Source organism: Oncorhynchus tshawytscha, linkage group LG02 (assembly GCF_018296145.1).
Source record: "Oncorhynchus tshawytscha isolate Ot180627B linkage group LG02, Otsh_v2.0, whole genome shotgun sequence".
Taxonomy (NCBI): domain Eukaryota; kingdom Metazoa; phylum Chordata; class Actinopteri; order Salmoniformes; family Salmonidae; genus Oncorhynchus; species Oncorhynchus tshawytscha.
In genome coordinates, this window is record NC_056430.1 from 27,461,781 (window position 1) to 27,486,503 (window position 24,723).

At 44.2% G+C, this 24,723-nt stretch overlaps 1 protein-coding gene across 1 annotated transcript in view; it reads right to left on the reverse strand.

Annotated features, from left to right (window-relative positions):
• Positions 1-24,723, reverse strand: part of LOC112218463 (immunoglobulin superfamily member 21) — a 272,888-nt gene that overhangs the window by 79,104 nt on the left and 169,061 nt on the right. The window contains exons 3-4 of the mRNA XM_024379282.2: positions 15,390-15,511; positions 4,789-4,907 (exon numbers count right to left, since the gene is read on the reverse strand). Coding sequence (XP_024235050.1) covers positions 4,789-4,907; positions 15,390-15,511 — 241 coding nt within the window. The remainder of the gene's footprint in view (positions 1-4,788; positions 4,908-15,389; positions 15,512-24,723) is intronic.

A 24,723-nucleotide genomic window follows, 5' to 3' on the forward strand; every position in this document is an offset into this window, starting at 1 on the left:
CATCCAAAAGCAGACTTTGCATCACAGTCTCTTCTTCCATTTCCCCTGAAAATCAGAATATCCGGATGTTGTCGACTCCACTAAGGGTGCTCTTCTGATATACATGCTCGGGCTGCTTAGACCAGCTAGATAGCCTATATGTAAGGTACGTGCATGTTCATTGAGAAGTTAATAGAAGTTAGTAGGGCCTGTGTGTGGTTAAAACGCACATTGTTTTTTTGCCCTAATGCTAAACTCCAGTGTGGAGTTACTGTACAACATTTTTTCAGGAACTCTGGCTAGTGCCTACAATATGGCAGCAACTATAAAGATTAGCTTACATCATCACACAAAACACTGTTTGTTTTTTGCGCCAATGCAATGTCTTTATTTAAATTTTATTGAACTAGTTAAGTCAGTTACGAACAAATACTTATTTACTATGATGGCCTACCCCCCCGGCCAAACCCTCCCCTAACCTGGATGACGCTGGGACTATTGCGCGCTACACAATTGATCCCGATCACAGTCGGTTGTGATACAGCCTGGGAACGAACAAAGGTCTGTAGTGACGCCTCTAAGCACTGCAATGCCCTGCCATAGACCGCTGCCCCACTCAGGATGTCTAAGGGCCGCGTTCTGCTTGTGTAACTCCATTTATACTTTACAAATGACAAAGAAGGTTGTATAGCCTTCAATAATTATTTTTGAGAACGTTCGTTCAAATTGCCACAGGGTTTTATTTCAGCTGTTCAGAAATATGAGGTAGAGATGGACTACATCAGGGGTAGGAAACCCTGGAGTGCCGCAGGTACTGCAGCATTTTGTTCCAACTAGGCACCACACCTGACCAACTGAGCTAATTGATCAGTTCAGTGATTGACCAAATTCAACACATATGGTCTTCCAGGTTGGTTAAATTAAAATACAAGAAGTGCCTGCAGCACTCCAGGACCAGGTGAGTCAAGAGAGAAACGTAAAGTGAGGGGGAGTGTGAGCAGCTGAATGTGATCCGGATCCTTAACCTTGATAAAGAGGATTCCAGAAGGGCGGGCGGGGCCGAAAACTCCCTATTTGTTGGATATTGTTTTTCCACATTGCTTTAGCGTAGTTGTCAATGTCAACAACTGGATGCTTCCGATTTTCAGGGATATAGAACTCAAATGTGTTCTCCAGCACTCTCTAGCCAGTGAAACTTTTGACTCCATTGGAGAAAAAAGACACCAGAAAACAAATTTTCTTTTCTTTAGCATATCTTTGAGATGTAGTTTTAGTAGAAAACTGTCACCATTGGCTATAATAGCATTGCCTTAATAATCCTCAAGGCAGAGGTCTCCCATGCCTTGAGGCATCACCAAACCACTGTGAATTTAAGCAGTTGAGGATGAAAGCAAAGACATCTCAAATGTTCCCAGAGTGAAAGATAGTGGCAGAGGTACCAAGAGTTCGAGGTTTGGCCTTCTGAAACTGAGTGATTTCATTTCTTGGCAGGGAATTCATTAAAATGATAATTCTTATTTATGAAGCCCTTTAAGAAATTGAAATACTCTCCATGTACTGCCTCCTATTAATTAACTTTTTCCTCTCATTTTCTTTCTTTCTCCCTTCTCCTTTTTTCTCACTTCCAAGTGAACTTGGCACACTAATAGGTTATGAATAATTCTGTTTCAGTTTAGACGGCAATTAGCCACAATGCCAGAGGCCATTCTTCTTCTCCTCCACCAGTGGAGATTTAATACCCAGCTGATAGTCCTCACACTTTCCCCTGGCTGTATCATTCATATATCTCCACCACCACCACCACTCCTAAACGATTAAGGGGTTAACTTGGGCTGAATCCTCTCCCATTGATAAAGATCTGTTCATTTACGTCTGTGAAGAGTTAATCCGGTTCGGTATCTCAGGTTTATTGAATGGTTTTATGTCATTCTGGGAAAGTGAAGGTCAGCGAAGGAGCTATGAGAACCAGAAGTAGTCTTTGGGTAAACCTGCAGCTTAATGTCAACAGCCATTGGCAATATGGCAAATGAACAAAATATGCTAATGGTCTAACCATGTCCTTGTGTTTTTCTTTGTCTTCTGTTTGTCTGAGAAATATTACTGTTGATAATTAGCGATAGGCTGTACATAAGAAGACTTGCTGCCGGACTTTAAATGCCAGTGAGCCAGCTGTCATTAGAGAAAGTTACACCAACAATTATGCCAAAGAGTGAGTGAGAAAAGCAGCTCCTCGGGTCACTGGCAGAAACATGGGAAGAAGAAGAAACACGTCATTCTCCAAAATAGCAGTGAAATGGGTTTGTAATTATACAGAGAGAGGATGGGAGGACAGGTTCAAATCCTGGTCTTCACAGTATTCTCAGAAGCAGCATTAGAGAGGGGAAAAGTTCAGGTTATTTTGTCTTTCTTTTTTGGCAGTCATGTATCCTGTTAGTAGGGAACTTGGGGTTCAGTAGGGGTAGGTGAAATTGTGTTACAGTTTGATATAGTACAGTCTCCAAAAAAACAGTGCCTCTGCTGACACATACACTCATTATCACACTGAGACAGAGTGTCATCCATCAAACTTGCTGAGCACACCCTATGAGAAATGTTCACTACCAGTCAGAGAAGGAGAGCTAAGGGTAATGATGATGATTATGATTAGTAGCTTAAACCGGATGATTCTTCTTCTTTGTCAAAACTTGACAGTTCTACATCTTTAGAACTGCATTCAGTTCTGTAGTACAACTGTCCTTAGTGTGTGTCAGTAGTGCATGTCAACTTGAACCTATTTGACATTTCCTCCAGCCTGTCCAACTACTCTCATGGCTGTCTGTCTGCTACCTTCACTCACAAGAAGTGCTGAGGTAGATTTCTTGTCATTTTGTGCTGCTTTAATGTATTTCCATAGAACAGAACAGCATGTGTTTCAGACATAAGGAAGTGGATGGCTGCAAACTTTCTACTTTTAAACTCGGACAAAACAGAGATGCTTGTTCTAGGTCCCAAGAAACAAAGAGATCTTCTGTTGAATCTGACAATTAATCTTAATGGTTGTACAGTCGTCTCAAATAAAACTGTGAAGGACCTCGGCGTTACTCTGGACCCTGATCTCTCTTTTGAAGAACATATCAAGACCATTTCAAGGACAGCTTTTTTCCATCTACGTAACATTACAAAAATCAGAAACTTTCTGTCCAAAAATGATGCAGAAAAATTAATCCATGCTTTTGTCACTTCTAGGTTAGACTATTGCAATGCTCTACTTTCCGGCTACCCGGATAAAGCACTAAATAAACTTCAGTTAGTACTAAATACGGCTGCTCGAATTCTGACAAGAACCAAAAAATTTTGATCATATTACTCCAGTGCTAGCCTCTCTACACTGGCTTCCTGTCAAAGCAAGGGCTGATTTCAAGGTTTTACTGCTAACCTACAAAGCATTACATGGGCTTGCTCCTACCTATCTCTCTGATTTGGTCCTGCCGTACATACCTACACGTACGCTACGGTCACAAGACACAGGCCTCCTAATTGCCCCTAGAATTTCTAAGCAAACAGCTGGAGGCAGGGCTTTCTCCTATAGAGCTCCATTTTTATGGAACGGTCTGCCTACCCATGTCAGAGATGCAAACTCGGTCTCAACCTTTAAGTCCTTACTGAAGACTTATCTCTTCAGTGGGTCATATGATTGAGTGTAGTCTGGCCCAGGAGTGGGAAGGTGAACGGAAAGGCTCTGGAGCAACGAACCGCCCTTGCTGTCTCTGTCTGGCCGGTTCCCCTCTTCCCACTGGGATTCTCTGCCTCTAACCCTATTACAGGGGCTGAGTCACTGGCTTACTGGGGCTCTCTCTTGCCGTCCCTGGAAGGGGTGCGTCACCTGAGTGGGTTGATTCACTGATGTGGTCATCCTGTCTGGGATGGCGCCCCCCCTTGGGTTGTGCCATGGCGGAGTTCTTTGTGGGCTATACTCAGCCTTGTCTCAGGATGGTAAGTTGGTGGTTGAAGATATCCCTCTAGTGGTGTGGGGGCTGTGCTTTGGCAAAGTGGGTGGGGTTATATCCTTCCTGTTTGGCCCTGTCTGGGGGTGTCCTCGGATGGGGCCACAGTGTCTCCTGACCCCTCCTGTCTCAGCCTCCAGTATTTATGCTGCAGTAGTTAATGTGTCGGGGGCTAGGGTCAGTTTGTTATATCTGGAGTACCTCTCCTGTCCTATTCGGTGTCCTGTGTGAATCTAAGTGTGCATTCTCTAATTCTCTCTTTCTCTCTCTCTCTCTCTCTCTCTCTCTCTCTCTCTCTCTCTCTCTCTCTCGCTCTCTCTCGGAGGACCTGAGCCCTAGGACCATGCCCCAGGACTACCTGACATGATGACTCCTTGCTGTCCCCAGTCCACCTGGCCGTGCTGCTGCTCCAGTTTCAACTGTTCTGCCTTATTATTATACGACCATGCTGGTCATTTATGAACATTTGAACATCTTGGCCATGTTCTGTTATAATCTCCACCCGGCACAGCCAGAAGAGGACTGGCCACCCCACATAGCCTGGTTCCTCTCTAGGTTTCTTCCTAGGTTTTGGCCTTTCTAGGGAATTTTTCCTAGCCACCGTGCTTCTACACCTGCATTGCTTGCTGTTTGGGGTTTTAGGCTGGGTTTCTGTACAGCACTTTGAGATATCAGCTGATGTACGAAGGGCTATATAAATAAATTTGATTTGATTTGATTTGAACAGAACATGTTGATTACTGTTGCAGAACGTCAGAGTAGAACAGAGCTAAACATTTTTGCATATCCACAGTCACGGGCTGACTACAGAGTATAAATTACTTACACATAACGGTGAGAAAGACATTTCCCGATGCCAAGACCACCTTTTCTCTCGTTGCTCGGTCGTAGATGCCCACGTGGCACTCATAAGGCCCATTGTCCGAGATCCGAACCTCCGGGAGCCTGCAGAGACATGACAGAAAAAAACGTACGTAAAAACACACACAATAATAAAAACATTTACACTACCGTTCAAAAGTTTTAGAACACCTACTCATTCAAAGCATTAAAACAGCCAAGTGCAGTTGCAAAAATCATCAAGCGCTACGATGAAACTGGCTCTCATGAGGACCGCCACAGAAATGGAAGACCCAGAGTTACCTCTGCTGCAGAGAATAAGTTAATTATAGTTACCAGCCTCAGAAATTACAGCCAAAATAAATGCTTCACATAGCGCAAGTAACAGACACATTTCAACATCAACTATTCAGAGGAGACTACATGAATCAGGAATTCATGGTCGAATTGCTGCAAACAAACCACTACTAAAGGACACCAATAATAAGAAGGTACTTGCTTGGGCCAAGAAACACAAGCAAAGGACATTAGACAGGTGGAAATTTGTCCTTTGGTCTGAGATTTTTGATTCCAACCGCTGTGTCTTTGTGAGACGCGGTGTAGGTGAACGGATGATCTCTGCATGTGTATTTCCCACCGTAAACCATGGAGGGGGAGGTGTTATGGTGTGGGGGTGCTTTGCTGGTGACACTGTCTATGATTTAAACCATAATGGCTACCACAGCATTCTGCAGTGATAAGCCATCCCATCTGGTTAGGGCTTAGTGGGACTATCATTTGTGCATCAGATGACCTGGCCTCCACAATCCCCCGACCTCAACCAAATTGAGACAGTTTGGGATGAGTGGGACCGTAGAATGAAGGAAAATCAACCAACATGTAATCAGCATATTTGGGAACTCCTTCAAGACTGTTGGAAAAGCATTCCAGGTGAAGCTGATTGAGAGAATGCCAAGAGTGTGCAAAGCTGTCATCAAGGCAAAGGGTAGCTACTTTGAAGAATCTCAAATATAAAATATTATTTTGATTTGTTTAACACTTTTTTGGTTACTACTTGATTGCATATGTGTTATTTCAAAGTGTTGAAGTCTTCACTATTATTCTACAATATAGATAATTGTAAAAATAAAGAAAAACCCTTGAATGAGAAGGTGCACTAAAACTTTTGATCGGTAGTGTACATTGATTTTTTTTCATAATACATTATTTTCTCAGACAGGAAATAGTTTGGACATTTTGAAGTGGAAATCAATATTGAAGTGGAATTCAGTTAATTCATTCCACTTGCAAATTGCATGACTGTCCTTCATAGTGTTCCTACTTTTGTCCCTAGTGAATGATGTCGAAAGGAGGTGAACAACAGACATGCACATGTCAGAATACAACATTTTTGTTCTCTTGTTGAAATTCAGGAAGCAATAATTTGACCAAAACGTAATTCTTTTTTTCAGGAGCAACGCCTCCATGTTAGTTTGGAGAAATGAAGGACAGCAAATTATTCAGGCAGCCAGCAGATTACCAGGAAACGGCCATATTTGAAAGGCCTGCGAGCTCAATCTGTATTCTGTTTCCGCCTAATGTGTCAACAGCGATAATCAAAGTGAGACACCACCAGTCGCATTTAGGCCCTGTGATTTATTTCCACAAAACGGGAACAATTGTCCTTGCCGCCCGGCTGTTTCAGAGGGAGACCTCTGTTGGAACAGCGGCAGGGCACTCGGAGCACCGTAGCTCTGATGGGTTCAGCAGTGGTGTGTGAGTGTGTGTGTGTGTGTGTGTGTGTGTGTGTGTGTGTGTGTGTGTGTGTGTGTGTGGGTGGGGGGTAAAATGAGATAATTCTGTTGGAGAACAGTCAACCCTGTGTGGGGCCATCGTGCACCCTTCCCACCCCCAGCCTGTATAGAGCACACGTCCACAATCACTATGGAGAGGTCCCATGGGTCAACGGTTGCTGATGCTGACTGATAGAGACTCAGTGGCAGTCACATTCTACCATAAACTATGCATTTCTAATCCTATACCTAATCTCTGACATGACATGGCTGTTTTAATGCTGAATTCAACAATGGCCTCCAGCTTCAAAACACTTCACCAACATGATAGTCACACAATGATTGACTGACAGCAAGCTCATTTATATTGAATGGGGGCAAAATGGGAGTCCACTGTGCATCTCACACACATTGCTCTCATTCAGCCACTCATTTTTTCCAGCATGTCAGATCACATCAATCAATCAAATGTATTTATAAAGTCCTTTTTACATCGGCCGATGTCATAAAGTGCTCTGGATCCTGACCAGATGTCCCTTCCACTGGAATTTGTTTCACAAATTAATCCTGATATAATAACAATGTTGACCACAAAAAAATGCTTTTTCCTTTTGGAGTAGCATGCAGTTTCACCCACTAATTCTAGTTTCGAGGGCACTTTGACAAACTGTGATTATGACGATTTGACGAGAGCCCTGGCACCAGTGATACCTATGTTGGCATTATCCTTGCATTCCTCTTAGTGTCTTGGCTCCACTAGCTGTGCCAACCAACTGCCATGTGACTCCAGTCCAGCACATCTCTTCTTCTCTTTGTCTTTCTCTGTCTCGTTCTTTATCTCTCTCTCTCTCTGTCTCTCTCTTTTTTCTATCTGTTTGTCTGTCTCTCACTCTTTTCCTCTGTCTGTCTGTCTGTCTGTCTGTCTGTCTGTCTGTCTGTCTGTCTGTCTGTCTGTCTGTCTGTCTGTCTGTCTGTCTGTCTGTCTGTCTGTCTGTCTGTCTGTCTGTCTGTCTTTTCCGTCTGTCTCTCTTTTCCGTCTGTCTCTCTTTTCCATCTGTCTGTTTGTCTGTCTCTCTGTTCCTTTTGTCTCTCTTTTTGTCTTTATTTTTGTCTGTCTCTTGGTTTGTCTGTTTGTCTCTCTCAAACACCACTGATACTGCATTATGGGTACAGTGTTTTTTAAAAAGTATTTCCCGAATCCCTCCACCCTGTCATGGCTCATTAATCAGCAACTAATAAAAAGCTGATTAACACTAAACCACACCAAGGTGAGGGGCTGCAATACAATCTCTGTGTGTGTGTGTGTGTGTGTGTGTGTGTGTGTGTGTGTGTGTGTGTGTGTGTGTGTGTCTTTTGTCCCTGAAACTCTAAGAAGTAGTTTACCTTGAAACTTAGAAGTTCAGGGAATCAAAATAGTGTCATTAGTCACACATTGTTGTCATTAGAAATAGTATCATTAAGTGACTCAGCACAAAAAAAATGACTCTCTCACAGTACAGTCAAAACAACATACTACATACTGTTCACAATATAGAAACACCCATGTACACCCCACACACACACACACACACACACACACACACACACACACACACACACACACACACACACCAGGATAGGATCAATGGCAATGAGGCCACTCAGAAGAGCGGCAAAACAGCAAAGAAAGGGAAAGGAAAAGAGAGAGAGGGAGAGAGAGATCAATCCTCCCTGGGGAGTAATGACTATTCTGTTTAACTCTGTGTTTTCTTCTTGCAGCCCTTCCTGTGCTGTCCATGCCTGGAAGCTGTGCTGTGTTACAGGGACAGGGAGGTGAGAGAGAGAGTCATTCTGACAGAACACTGCACAGAGTGGTCCCTGTTAGCTCAGCCAGACAATCTCTGCAGCAAATCAGCTAACGTGGTGTCAGGAACTGGGCTTCTGCTTCGCTGTGCTCTTCTTACCCTTAAGTGCAGGAGCCTTGTATCCCTGCATTAAGGCTGGTTAGGGGGAGGATTGTCTGATGTAAGTATATGAGAAACAGAGACTGTTAGCCTAGAGGACAAAGATATGAAGAGACTAGAAAGGTGTGTAAGGCAGTAAGGCAGAGGCACACTGTGTCTCCAGTGTTTCCTCTGGAGAGGAAAGTCCTATTTTAAACACAATGCCATTGATGTGAACACTGTGATTCTCTGTGCTGTGAGAGGGGGATGGCTTTGTAGGCCACTATGTGTATGCTGGTCTGTCCCAAACCTGTGTTTACACACAATGCTGTTATCCATAGGCCTGGATGGTTGTCTGGAGCCTAACCCACACAAGAACAGAGGAAGATTCTGAGAAGACAGCTCTTAGACAAGATGGTGCAAGGCATGGAAAGATAGGTGAAACAGCGGCAAAGGGTCACAGAGAAGCCTCACAACACTGATATATTTTCCTGAGTCAGAGTCTTTCTGTGAAGCCTGTTGAAGAATGACAGCGGGACTTGCCCTTCAAATTTAGGAATGGGGAAAAGGTTGTATGTCTAACATTGTGACTCCTATTAAATATTCACACTGATGGAATACATTTTTAAACACCTTCAACAACTTATTTTCCCTCAGTAGTATGGGAAAGTCACATGGAGGGTTGCCAAGCTACTGGTAATTTACCAAAATTGCCAGAATATTCTGTAATGTTGTAATTAACACGTAATCTATCGCAATTGAGGTAACATTGGTAATTAATACTTGAATAACTTAAAAAAATATATGTATTCATATATAGTATACATTTTGTATGTCTGTGTCCATTTTGTCCATCAGTTACTTATAGATAGACCATATGGTTTAAGAGAAAATAGCCTAATTAATGAAAAAAGCATCTAATTACGTCACGACTTCCGTCGAAGTTGGTCCCTCTCCTTGTTCGGGCGGCGTTCGGCGGTCGATGTCACCAATCCACTTCTCATTTTCCATTGGTTTTGTCTTGTCTTCCATCACACCTGGTTGCCAATTCAATCAATTACATGTTGTGTATTTAACCCTCTGTTCCCCCCCATGTCCTTCTAATTGTTTCTTGTAGTGCTTATGCATGGTATGCTGGTATTTACCTTTTTTTTACCCATTTATTGTATTGTTCCAACGATAGACAGCTGCCTCTGATTGGGAACCATACCAGGCTAACATAGAAATACAAAAACTAGACTACACATAGAAATAATAAACTAGAACACCCCCCAGTCATGCCCTGACCTACTCCACCATTGAAAATAAAGGCTTTCTATGGTCAGGACGTGACAGTACCCCCCTCCCCCCCAAAGGTGCGGACTCCGGCCGCAAATCCTGAAACCAAAAGGGAGGGTTAGGGGGGGTGTCTAGTGTCGGTTGCGGCTCTGGTGCGGGACGATGAACCCTCTCATCCCGCGGATCCTCCAGCATCGGAGGCGGCTCAGATGCGGGACGAAGAACCCTCTCATCCCGCGGATCCTCCAGCATCGGAGGAGGCTCAGGTGCGGGACGAAGAACCCACTCATCCCGTGAATCCAGCCATGGACCCGGGCTGGACACTGTGCAGCAACGCAGAAGAAGACTCTGACCTTGGAGCTGGACTGGTCGCCGTGCTTAGACTGGGCATCAGCGCTGGGGGAGGCTCCCGCCATGGAGCGGGAATGGACGCTGTGCCTGGACTGGGAACCAACGCATAAGAAGACTCTGGCCTTGGAGCTGGACTCGACGCCATACTTAGACTGGGCATCGGCGCAGGAGAAGGCTCCGGCCATGGAGCTGGAGGTTCTAGACCGTGGAGCGTCGCAGAAGGTTCCGGACTGTGGACCGTCTCAGGAGGTTCCGGACTATGGACCGTCTCAGGAGGCTCCGGACTGTGGACCGTCTCAGGAGGCTCCAGACTGTGGACTGTCTCTGGAGGTTCCTGACTGTGGACCGTCGCCGGAAGCTCTGGACCGTGAACTGTCGCACGAAGCTCTGGACCGGGAACTGTCGCCGGAAGCTCTGGACTGGGAACTGTCGCTGGAAGCTCTGGACTGGGAACTGTCACCGGAAGCTCTGGACTGGGAACTGTAGCCAGAAGCTCTGAACTGGGAACTGTAGCCAGAAGCTCTGGACTGGGAACGTTTGCCGGAAGCTCTGGACTAGGAACTGTCGCCGAAAGCTCTGGCCTGTGGAGGCGCACTGGAGGCCTGATGCATGGGACCGGTACAGGTGGCACCGGGCTGATGACATGCACCTCAGGGCGAGTGCAGGGAGGAGGCACAGGATGTACTGGACTGTGGAGGCGCACTGTAGACACAATACATATGGCCGGCGCAGGATATACTGGGCTGTGAAGGTGCACTGGAGGTCTGGGGCGTAGAGCTGGCACAACGCGTCCTGGCTGGATGCTCACTTTAGCCCGGCAAGTGCGGGGCGTTGGCACAGGACGCACTGGGCAGTGAAGGCGCACTGGCGACACAGTGCGTAGAGCCGGCGCAGGATATCCTGGACTAAGGAGGAGTACTGGAGACCAGGAGCGCTGAGCCGGCACAACCCATCCTGGCTGGATGCTCACTTTCACACGGCAAATGCGAGGAGCTGGCACAGAACGCACCGGGCTGTGGATGCGCACTGGAGACAAATTTCGTATCTCCGCAAAACATGGTGCCTGACTGGTCCCACACTCCTCACGGCGACTGTCTTGCTCCAGACACCAAAACATCCACTCTACCTCATCACTCCCCTCAACTATCTAGCAATACTCATCGTTCAGTCTATCCCAATATTCCTCTTCGCTCTCATATTCGCCCCTCTGCTTTGCCGACGAACCCAAAAATTGGGGGGCTGCCTCTCGGGCTTCCGTCATGGAGTCGCCGTTGATCCTCCTGCGTCTGCTTCCATGGAAGGCTTTCGTCTCCTGCCATTATCTCCTCCCAAGACCAGAATGTCTTCTCCTCCTGGCCACACTGCTTGGTCCATTTGTGGTGGGATCATCTGTCCTCGTGCTCCTAGACCTTAGTGCTGCTTTTGATACCATCGATCACCACATTCTTTTGGAGAGATTGGAAACTCAAATTGGTCTACACGGACAAGTTCTGGCCTGGTTTAGATCTTATCTGTCGGAAAGATATCAGTTTGTCTCTGTGAATGGTTTGTCCTCTGACAAATCAACTGTAAATTTCGGTGTTCCTCAAGGTTCCGTTTTAGGACCACTATTGTTTTCACTATATATTTTACCTCTTGGGGATGTTATTCGAAAACATCATGTAAACTTTCACTGCTATGCGGATGACACACAGCTGTACATTTCAATGAAACATGGTGAAGCCCCAAAATTGCCCTTGCTAGAAGCATGTGTTTCAGACATAAGGAAGTGGATGGCTGAAAACGTTCTACTTTTAAACTCGGACAAAACAGAGATGCTTGTTCTAGGTCCCAAGAAACAAAGAGATCTTCTGTTGAATCTGACAATTAATCTTAATGGTTGTACAGTTGTCTCAAATAAAACTGTGAAGGACCTCGGCGTTACTCTGGACCCTGATCTCTCTTTTGAAGAACATATCAAGACCATTTCAAGGACAGCTTTTTTCCATCTACGTAACATTGCAAAAATCAGAAACTGTCTGTCCAAAAATGATGCAGAAAAATTAATCCATGCTTTTGTCACTTCTAGGTTAGACTACTGCAATGCTCTACTTTCCGGCTACCCGGATAAAGCACTAAATAAACTTCAGTTGGTGCTAAATACGGCTGCTAGAATCCTGACTGGAACCAAAAAATTTGACCATATTACTCCAGTGCTAGCCTCTCTAATCTGGCTTCCTGTCAAAGCAAGGGCTGATTTCAAGGTTTTACTGCTAACCTACAAAGCATTACATGGGCTTGCTCCTAACTATCTCTCTGATTTGGTCCTGCCGTACATACCTACACGTACGCTACGGTCACAAGACGCAGGCCTCCTAATTGTTCATAGAATTTCTAAGCAAACAGCTGGAGGCAGGGCTTTCTCCTATAGAGCTCCATTTTTATGGAACGGTCTGCCTACCCATGTCAGAGACGCAAACTCGGTCTCAACCTTTAAGTCTTTACTGAAGACTTATCTCTTCAGTGGGTCATATGATTGAGTGTAGTCTGGCCCAGGAGTGTGAAGGTGAATGGAAAGGCTCTGGAGCAACGAACCGCCCTTGCTGTCTCTGCCTGGCCGGTTCCCCTCTTTCCACTGGGATTCTCTGCCTCTAACCCTATTACAGGGGCTGAGTCACTGGCTTACTGGGGCTCTCTCATGCTGTCCCTGGAAGGGGTGCGTCACCTGAGTGGGTTGATTCACTGATGTGGTCATCCTGTCTGGGTTGGCGTCCCCCCTTGGGTTGTGCCATGGCGGAGATCTTTGTGGGCTATACTCAGCCTTGTCTCAGGATGGTAAGTTGGTGGTTGAAGATATCCCTGTTGTGTTGTGGGGGCTGTGCTTTGGCAAAGTGGGTGGGGTTATATCCTTCCAGTTTGGCCCTGTCCGGGGGTGTCCTCGGATGGGGCCACAGTGTCTCCTGACCCCTCCTGTCTCAGCCTCCAGTATTTATGCTGCAGTAGTTTATGTGTCGGGGGGCTAGGGTCAGTTTGTTATATCTGGAGTACTTATCCTGTCCTATTCGGTGTCCTGTGTGAATCTAAGTGTGCCTTCTCTAATTCTCTCCTTCTCTCTTTCTTTCTCTCTCTCGGAGGACCTGAGCCCTAGGACCATGCCCCAGGACTACCTGACATGATGACTCCTTGCTGTCCCCAGTCCACCTGACCGTGCTGCTGCTCCAGTTTCAACTGTTCTGCTTTATTATTATTCAACCATGCTGGTCATTTATGAACATTTGAACATCTTGGCCATGTTCTGTTATAATCTCCACCCGGCACAGCCAGAAGAGGACTGGCCACCCCACATAGCCTGGTTCCTCTGTAGGTTTCTTCCTAGGTTTTGGCCTTTCTAGGGAGTTTTTCCTAGCCACCGTGCTTCTACACCTGCATTGCTTGCTGTTTGGGGTTTTAGGCTGGGTTTGTACAGCACTTTGATATATCAGCTGATGTACGAAGGGCTATATAAATACATTTGATTTGATTTGATTTGTGTTCTGCCATGGAGGAAGGCATGGGATACATCAGGGAGGATTGACTGGTCTTGGGTGACTATGGCTGTAGCCCTTTTACCTCTCTGTTTGACTAACGCCGGCTAAGCACTCTGCCAGACAGACAGGTCAGAGCAGGTACTGTCCAACTGTTCCTCATGCTGCGACTGTCGATTCAAATCCTAATGAGAGTGTGTGTGTGTGTGTGTGTATGTGTGTGTGTGTGTGTGTGTGTGTGTGTGTGTGTGTGTGTGTGTGTGTGTGTGTGTGTGCGCGCACTTGTCCTTGTATGAGTACATGTGTAAAATAGTCCATTCCAATGATGACTACTCCCCTGAAGGTACTGTTGGATTGTCTGAGCACATCATACTCAGTTGGGAAATGCTCAGTAGCTCAGAAATAAAAGATACATATGAGAGAGGTTGGGAATGGTGGAGAGAGAAAAGAGAAGGGCGGAGAGAAGAGGGAGTGAGGAGAGGGAGGGTGGGGGAGAGGGAAGGGGGAGAAGGGGGGAGAGAGAAGAGGGATGGGGAGAGAAGAAGGGGGAGAGAAGAGGGAGGAGGAGAGAAGAGGGAGTGGGGGATAGAGAAGAGGGGGTAAGAGAAGAGGGAGGGGGAAGAAGAGGGAGGGGTAGAGAAGAGGGGGTAGAGAAGAGGAGGGTAGAGAAGAGGGAGGGGGAGAGAATGGGGGTAGAGGGAAAGGGAGGGAGGAGAGAAGAGGGATGCGGGAGAGAAGGGGGAGAAGAGGGAGGGGGAGATAAGAGGTACTAGATGATGCAGTGTGTTGGCTTAATGGCTTCTATTACTCCTCTATACAAAGTATGAGTGCCAATATGAGAGAGGGATGGAGGGAGGCAATGAAAGCAAGAGGAGAGAATGCATGGGAGGAGAGGGAGATGGGTGGGGGAGAGGGTGGTAGATGGTTGTGGGAGAAGGTAAGGGAGAGGGAGGGAGATGGTTGGGGTAGCGGCAGAGGGAGGGCGAGAGGGAGGGAGATGGTTGGGGTAGAGGGAAAGGGAGAGGAGAGGGAGGGAGATGGTTGGGGGAGAGGGGAGCAGATGCCAGCCGTATTGTTAAGGCTCGGGATAAAGGAAGACAGTACCCAGGACTCCTCAGACATGTCATCTACCCAACCAGAGCCAGATGATTCCTCTCGCTCCATCCTTCTCTTGTACTCTGCAAACCTTGCTCATGCATAAACAGAAGGGCTCTATATTCTGGGATCAGGTAGGGTGTGTATGTACGTGTGTTTGATGGGAAGGAGGGTGGCGAAGGAGGTATGGAGCACAGCCCGCATGCAGTAGTGCTGCCCCAAGCTGTGCCTAAGGTGAACCACCCTACCTTGAAAATAAAGGAGAACAACACTACCTGGAAAATAAGCAGCTCTGTGGTGGGAATAATGATTGACCTGGCCAGCTGTTCAGACAGAGCTCAACAATGAAATCTACATCCTGAGCAGCAGTGTGGCGGAGTAGAGTCTCACCACCTCTCGTCCCCTCCCTCCTTCTCCCTGCCAAGACGATGATGGTGTTAACCCTCCATCGGGGTCATCACATCCAGTCCCAGTATCATCCGCAACAGATGGTAGGAAGGAACTAGCAAAACCTCTGCTCACTAATTCCTAGCAACATGGTGAGTTTATTGGGATATACTGTAGGTTAAATAGGCTTACAGTGTACAACGTAGCAGGGCAACAAACTAAATGGGAGAAGATTACATTTAAACATTCAATGTAGAAGTGATTGGTTGGGATGCTTACCGGACCGTAGATTGGTACACAAGGTCTTCTCGTTTGCGATAGTCCTCCATATGCGAGTAATTGGTATTAAACATAGCATCGTAGGTGAAAATTTTCTGCTTAATGGTGCCCCCGTCTGTGACCTGTCAAGCAAAAATAGAAAGCATTAACAAAATATGGTCTATAATACATGGGACGGATATTTCTATACGTGAAAGGTACGTTGGTACCACCAGCCAGAACACAGCTTGCAAAAGGCAAATTCAGTACCCTTACAAAAATGTACCATGGTACTACTATGGTACTTTCATTCATACCATGGTGCCACTATGGTACTTGCACTTATACCATGGTATAGTCTGAATCATGGAAATGTACCATGGTTTAAGCCTTGGTACTACCATGGCACTGCCATTGTACTTAAATATTACAATGGTATTGCATCATTTATACCATGGTATAGATCTGAATCATGGAAATGTACCATGACTTTAGCTTTGAATTATGATGGTACTGACATGCGCCTAAATAATACCATGGTATTGCCACATTTTTCAACATGGTAAGATGTGTATCATGGAAATACCATGGTTTTAACCTGCATTATACATTCTACCACGGTAATGGACAATTATGATACATGGTAACAAAAAATATCATATGGTACCATCTTTATTAATTGTGCGTTACCATAGCAAAATGGCAGTATAATGCATTAAATAAATAAACACCCAAAGGTCAAAAGAGGTTGGTTGAGATTATATTGATGAATTTATATACCAGTATGGGAAAGTTTCTGATAAAGTCAGAGGCAGACTACTATTATTGGTCCTAGTTTGTCTGTAACATCAATGAAAAAGGGAAACCATTTCTGTGAAAAAGGGATAATACTTTCTGTATAAATAGTACTGTTTTTTGCTCATGTTTGGTTTCCCTGGCTTGCCAATCTGAAATGTGGGAGAATGAATATATATGGCAGCCTAATTTTTGGCATTTTGCAATCATTTAAAGTAGTTATAGTCAAGGGATGTTGTGCTTGTTTCGGGCCAGCAGAGGGAGCCGCTCGCTCTACTGGTTGCTTCACACTCTTATCACTCTACAGTGGCTCTCACACTATACTTCCTAGCCAGTGAGTCAGTTGAATGAGAGAGCCAAGCCACCTGAAAAATGAAGAGAAAAGTGCCAGATAAACAAAATATTTTAAACGTTATCATCACGGTGAGCGAGTTATAAAGCATAACATATTAAACACCAAGTTAAGCGGAGTGTAAAGATATAATTGTTATTTTTGATGTTTTGATAGTTTCATTAATATTTAATATTTGTTAGCATAGAAGCTAACGTTGGCTAAAGTTAGAGCCAGTCAAGCTAGCCTGTCGTCATGGTGACAGGATCAATACACGTTCACACAGAGTGTAAATAAAGGGAAACATTGGGTGTGATCGTAAATTCAATCTGGAGTGCCAGACTGCGCTCAGAGTGCACTCTGGGTTAGGGTTTATCCGAGCTGGCCGCACAACGGCAGTCAAGCACCCAAGCTAACTGGCTAACGTTGGCTAGCTTGCTAGCTACTTCAAGACACAAATGAGAGAACACCTCACTCTGACCATTTTACTTGCCCTAGCAGAGCTGGCTAGGCTGTTTTTATGTTATCCAGAGCGTTGGTGACTGTAACTGTTGCTGGCAACAATTGAATTAACCTTTTTTGTTGACGTTTACTGACACCGGCCATATTCAATGGGTATTGAGCGTTCGTAAATTTGTCACTTATTCTGCGCTTTGGCACACTCAGACGAGAGCTCTCTGAAATGGGAGTAGACAGCCAGTGTGAATTTACAATGCGATATCTATGCGATAAGATGATAATTAATACCTTTTTACAAATGTTTTTTGTTGTTGTATGTTGACTATTTAGAATTTTATAAGAGTAGCCAAGCCCGATGAATGAGTGAGAGACAACTAAAAACTGTATTGAAGAGAGAAGCACCAGATGAAGATTTAAAATAGTTAGTTTATATGGTGCTTCTCTCTTCAATGCAGTTTTTAGGGTATGTTGGGAAGAATGAAGCCTTGAAGATTTAAAATAGTTAGTTTAAGGTTTCAGAATCCCTTCATTCTTCTCACCATACCCTATCCATGTCCCAAGGTGAGGGTACACCACACTACTAGACCATGTGTGTTGGGGTTTTTCACTATTAGCTAAATGGGTTTAAGAGGGTACTAGCCCTACGCCTTGCCATTGCAGAACGAATAGTTAATGTTGCATTATGTGAGCACCATAAATTAATAATTTTTGGTCACTTTACCCGAAAAATGGTGGGACACAGATCATCATAATACATTGTAAACAACTACCATGCTTTCATGTTTCATAAAGACATGCTGCAAGTGTCACGTTCTGACCTTAGTTCCTTTGTTATGTCTTTGTTTTAGTTAGGTCAGGGGGTGAGTTGGGGTGGGTGGTCTGTTCTTTTTTCTATGTTGTGGTTATGTGTTTGGCCTGGTATGGTTCTCAATCAGAGGCAGGTGTCGTTCGTTGTCTCTGATTGAGAACTTAGGTAGCCTTTTCCCACCTGTGTTTTGTGGGTGATTGTTTTGTGTCTTCACCAGAAGGACTGTTTTGTTGTTCGTTCTTTCACTTTGTTGTTTTGTTATTCAGTGTTCAGTTGATTTATTAAATATTAACATGGACACATACCACGCTGCGCATTGGTCCGATCTTGACTACTCCTCGTTAGAGGAGGACGAATTACGTTACAGCTAGTATAAAACCATGGTATTTTGTTTCATTGTACTACCACGGGTTCATTTTTGTACCATGGTAGCCAGTACAATGAAAAAAACAACTTTTTTTTTTGGTCACTACCATGGCAGGAAAATACCCTGGTAATGGTGCAAATACCATGGTATTTTCCTGCCATGGTAGTACAACGAAAACTACCATGCTGATGCCATGGTACATTTTTGTAAGGGTACCCAGGACTTAAATTATCTCATTGAACCATTTGCTGCCACAATAAGGTGTTTTTTCTGTCTAAAAATGGTGATAAGGAGCCTTACAAACTAATTTTGAAAACTGCCAATGTGATGAAATCAATGTGACACTCACTTATGTAGCTTTAGGTATGTGCCCATGTATATAGCTGAGTCTTAATGAAGACTGTCACTCTGCAGCGTTCTGTAGGTGTCAAGCAGTCGGAGGTAATGGCTTGTGATGAGATATTGCGGAGGTGGGGGATATATTCAAAGCACCATAGTCTCATTTTGCATCCCCTTCTCTTTTTTTGTGGGCTGCAGAGTAAATGATGGAGCACCGCTCTCCTCTCTAATATTCACAGGGGAGAGGAAGTCACTTAGCATTTGAATGACTGTGATTTCTCTTCTCTTCAGCACGACAGACAGACGTAAAGAAAAAAGGTGACAGGATTTTAATGGAGCCGCTAATGCCGTTTTGAAGGAGGACATTGTTGGTGGGTTGGGGATCTTTCTTCCCTTCGCTCTGAAGATGATCTCATCTGCTTCCTACAGATGTAAGATCTTAATTTTAGTCAGTTTTCTACAGAAGGAAAATAATCCTGCAGCAACAGGAAATGTGAATTATTATGTAGATTATAATTAATGGACATTTTTGTAGGGGTTGATAGATTTCACATAAGGGAAAATCAAGTCAGAAATGTGTAAACTTCAGAAGCCTTTTTAACCTCAAATAAGTTGAACATTTCCTACATTGCAGTAAAGTTCTCCTGCAACAGGGTGATCAAATTAAAATCTTATCTGTAATCCAATCCTCTCACAAGTAAATATGGCCTATGCATATTGTGATTAGTGTACATTATGTAGTAACAACACTTCACGAGGGGACAGTACTGCATAATTATTTTTATTTGAGCAAACAATTCTGGTGTCCCATAAATGACTGGAACAACTCATATCACTTCTCTGTCTCTGGGGAAAGGCGCTAAATACCTCAGGCAGTTACTAAGAGGTGCACAGGGATTGCTTGGTTACCAATCCACACCACTCCGGCCAACTGATGTTTCTTCTTCAGGATGAGTCTAGATTTGCCTCCCTCCCTGACAATTTCTAGAATGGAACACATTCTGACCATTTTCATTGGTCCCATAAACCGATGGGTTGAGCCAGAGCCGGGTCTATATGATGACGTTATAGACTTTGATACTCACATAAACAACTTCCAGGATGGCAGTTTCAGACTGAATGTACTGTATGTAGCAATCAATTAAATGCAGGGTGTGTCGTCCCGGCAAACACAGAGGTAGAAGTACTGGAACAACAAATATTGTGTTTTTTAGGATATGTATAACAGTTGTAGGCGGTATTAGTGGAATACACTTTTGTCTGCTGTAACAAAGGTGGGTGACATCACATTTTCATTGCTATGGAAGATTAATTGCAGGGAGGTGTAATCAGTGAAAGGATGCAGGACCTACTGGTGAGGATAGGGACCATGACCCCCCACAGGCACAAAGTGTTTACTTGGCTTGGCCACAAACAGACATTCCTTGAGAGACACCACTTTGCCCAAGGAATGCTTTGGCACCACACTCAAGGACCGAAGATTATTATAGCCATCTGTTCCTCTTTTAAATGTCAATTCAGGGATGTAGAGACACACCAGCGAGGTGGCATCATTCCGAGGTTTACAAGGAGAGGCAACAGCAAAAGGTCAGCCGCTAAAAGCAAAGCCGTGTTGGAAAATGGTGCTTTCCCACCAACCTGCTCTGTGCCTGGATTGTAGTCATTGTAATGGACCTTTCAGAAAAACTGTAAGATATATTTTTGTCTGACATCACTTTACAACAAAGCATGGAAAATTGTAAGTGAATGATGTTGATATGTTGAACTCAGGGGAATGTGTGTTTGAGATATAACAGTTAAATGACAAGTTCAAATCAATGACAAGTGTGACGGCTGTACCGTGGACCGCACAGTAAAAAACCCTGCCTAAAAATATCCTTATCCTTCTTTTATCCCATAACTGTTTTGCAGAAATGCACAATTACAGTCGTAACATTACAGTTCACGTTGTAACAGCCACTGGTGTCATCTAACGTTATAATTGAACTAATATCCTTATCTACAAACAGTCAAAGTTCTAGGTAATGTCTTCTGTTTACCTCCGTGCCCCATGTCGGCAGCATGTAAGCCAGTTGTGTTCTGGAATTCCGTTGTTAAAGTATGTTTCCGGAGGAGTGTTGGAAAGTGCCACAGATCTGTTCATTGCAGGAAAAAAAATGTTTCCGTCACATGTTGAAATAGCAAAGTGCTTTTCAAACATTGATACTGTGCACCGTTAATCCTGAAATAACTTAATGTATTTAGAATAACCTGAAACAATGTATCATGATCATGTTCATTGAAAATGAATGGTTTGCAAAACCGGCCGGCTCCAAAAGGGGACAAAAGGGGGCTCAGCCCCCTAAGTTGAAACTTGCGCCCCTCAGTTTTAGTTTTATGTCCCTTGATAAAAATATCTAAAAAGGTTCAAATGATTGAGTGACAGGTTGGCACAAAATCTGTATCTTCGCTGCGCTGTGACAGCACAATGGACAGAGTTTGCCGTGGTGTATGTAGGGGACTATGGAAAGCTACTGGGGCAGTTAGGTACACTATATATACAAAAGTATGTAGACACCCCTTCATATTAGTGGATTAGGCTATTTCAGCCACACCCGTTGCTGACAGGTGCATAAAATCGAGCACACAGCCATGCAATCTCCATAAACAAACATTGGCAGTAGAATGGTGTAACTGAAGAGCTCAGTGACTTTAAACGTGACACCATCATAGGATACCACCTTTCCAACAAGTCAGTTTGTCAAATTTCTTCCCTGCTAGAGCTGTTCCGGTTGACTGTATTTGCTGTTGTGAAGTGGAAACATCTAGGAGCAACAACGGTTCAGCCACAAAGTTGTAGGCCACACAAGCTCACAGAATGAGACCGCCGAGTTCTGAAGAGCGAAAATCATCTGTTCTCAGTTGCAACACTCACTACTGAGTTCCAAACTGACTCTGGAAGCAACGTCAGCACAATAACTGTTCGTCGGGAGCTTCATGAAATGGGTTTCCATGGACGAGCAGCCACACACAAAGCTAAGATCACTATGCACAATGCCAAGCGTCAGCTGGAGCGGTGTAAAGCTCTCTGCCATTGGACTCTGGAGCAGTGAAAAAGCGTTCTCTGGAGTGATGAATCACAGTTACCAATCTGGTAGTCCAATGGACAAATCTGGTTTTGGTGGATGCCAGGAGAACACTACCTGCCCCAATGCATAGTGCCAACTGTAAAGTTTGGTTGAGGAGGAATAATGGTCTGGGGCTGTTTTCCATGCCTCGGGCTAGGCCCCTTTGTTCCGGTGAAGGGAAATCTTAACACTAGACCATACAATGACATTCTAGACAATTCTGTGCTTCCAACTTTGTGGCAACAGTTTGGGGACGGCCCCTTCCTGTATCAGCATGACAATGCCCCCGTGCACAAAGTGAAGCCCATAAAGAAATGGTTTGTCGAGATCGGTGTGGAAGAACTTGACTGGCCTGCACAGAGCCCTGATCTCAACTCCATCGAACACCTCTGGGATGAATTGGAACGCTGACTGCGAGTCAGGCCTAATCGCCCCCACTAATGCGCTTGTGGCTGAATGGAAGCAAGTCCCTGCAGCAATGTTCCAACATCTAGTGGAAAGCCTTTCCAGAAGAGTGGAGGCTGTTATAGCAGCAAAGGGTGGACCAACTCCATATTAATGCCCATGATTTTGTAATTAGATGTTCGACGAGGAAAAAACACATACTTTTGGTCATGCAGTTTATGACTCCTTAGGGTTTCCAGAAAGAGCGGGAAAAAACTAGCTTTACTTAGTGTTCCTTCACGCAATGTCACCTGAGAATGCGCTGAATGACTTTTAAATGTTAGGACTTTTTTATTTCAGATTTTTTTTAAGTTGAAGCTTTAGGAGAGTTTGTTTTTTCAATTCAGTTTATATTTGTTTATTTTAACACACCTTTTGGTTTATCTTCTCCTGTCATGGAATAAAAACCCTAATTCTGTGTGTCTCTTGTTTCCTACTTGGTCATCCATGGCAACAAGTACCTCTTTCACTGCATAGAAAGTACTTTTGTACAAACCTGAATAACTACCATAACGTGCTTAGGCAGAAAGTGCAAAAAAAACAAAGCACTTACCAAAGCACTTTGTAGATAGATACTAGCCCTGGCGCTGAGTTATAGGACGCTCTCAAAAAGCCTGAGGACTGTTAACTGGACATTTTCAGTCCCTCTATCTTTTCATCTAATCCAATAGACATTACAATTGTTCATGTCTTCCCCCTGAATGATGTGTCAAATTATGCAGGTATCAGATCCAGGTTGTCTGGATCTACAAGTACTAGCGAGACGATTGCTGCCTCAGACAGGTGGTCATGTGGCACCCTCTCTTTTTCTAGCCCTCAATGAATTCACTTCTTAATTAGGAACGACCTGGATGCACAGGCAAAATGACACCTCTCACAACGCACACACATCCGTGGAACGACCATGTTCCTCGAGAAGGGGCAGCTTTGAGGAGAGAGAGAGGGAGCGAGGGAGAGAGAGAGACAGTGGCAAAGTAGTTGCGCAAGAGTGAGGGTGAAGGTAAGAGGGAGATGAGCACTCTTTGATGTTAGAAAAGCACAGTTTGGGGAGGCAACGCTTTGCTTCAGTTGCTTTGTTGATTCCAGGCTGTGCTTTACAGAGGTGCAGTGGCGATTTTAGCATGTACATCTTGGTGGACAAATTCAAAAACGTTTTTTTAGATGCATGAAAGCAAAGACACTACACAACACTAAACAATACATTAATTGCACTATAACGGCAACACGTGGTGCCCACAAACTGTTAGGGCCTACAGAGCTTTCTATCCAGCACAATGGAGTGAATCCTTACCACCGCTACACCTGGCTATCAGCGGAGCCTTGTCTAGCAGCGAAACAATTCATTTAGACTCGTTTAGTGCCTTTAAAAAAAAAACATAGCTGATATGGCTGACTTGCTTAAGGCATACAGTATTAAAGTCCAGAGAAAATACAAACAATTTTATTTGAAGTAGCATCAGAGAGAAGTACCAAGAGGAGGAGTAAAAATAAGCCCAAGTTAGAATCAAAGGTCCATGGCTACTTTTTTCACTGCAGCGATTATCTCTTACAGCCAGCCTGTTACAGTACTCTATCCTATTATGATTGAGAACAACATCAAAAGATAACTTCAGGATTCCTCAGGTCTGATTAGCTGCCACTGTTGCTTTGAATCATTTTTCTTGAATGAAACGCTCTTCAGGGACTCAATGGGAAGCATGAATGAGATTTAAGGAGGAGTTGTGTAAGACATCTGTGATTGTAATGTCAGCAGTTTTCTCAATTAAAAGTTGCATGTTGTAATCTAGTTGGATGCATCGTTGACATAGCAGTAGTGACATGTACACTCATGCGGTTAATCACTCACAGATAGACTGCGGGAGTTGAGTTGACTCCTGAGTCCTAGGCTGCTGCACTAACTTACTTATAATGTTACATGGCATTGATATCAAGAACAACACACAACCACATTGAAGTGAATTTAACAGCTTGGTTATCTATTCTGTCTTATCATTTGATTTGAAATGTTGACCTCTCTTCTAATGTGTTGCAGATAGAAGCGATCAAGCGGCTATTTGATATTGCGTTAGGAATAATTGTGAGATGTTAGACAATTATGAGACAATTATGTTTTCAAAGTATTTAACACAATTGTATCCCCTGAATATGATCTCATTTGGAAGTGCTTTACCATAGAAATACTGGTTATGATGCTCCAAAGCAAGTTATTTTGGAGAGAGTAAATCTTATTTGGCTTGCATACACTTTATTTTATTGCTCCTGTAATTGTGGTCAACATATCATTTTGATTTAGAGTGCCTAGTCCACATCCTGATTCCCATGCGGAAGGACGAGCATCCTCAGGAGTGCAGTTAAAGTATTTAAAAAGGCATGTTGTGTAGGCCTACTGGTTCAATGACCTTATTCAAATAGTCCCATAAAAGGCAGCGATACACGTACATCAGTCGAAATTTATAGCATCAGATAAATCTGTCACCTGTCATGTACCTTTTAAAAGCTGTTAAGATAGCTCTGAGTCAAGCTCTTTTCGTTCCTATCAGTAAAAATCAGTGAGGAAATGTATGCCTGCAGAGTAAAAGCCCTGATGAATTAAGTTGAGAACAGTCACAGAAAGATAGACTGAGATGTAAAGCAGCTGTGATGCGTTGATAGAGTGCTCTGACGTCCCTAGCCCTTTGCTGACACGCTTTTGAATAAAACAAGAC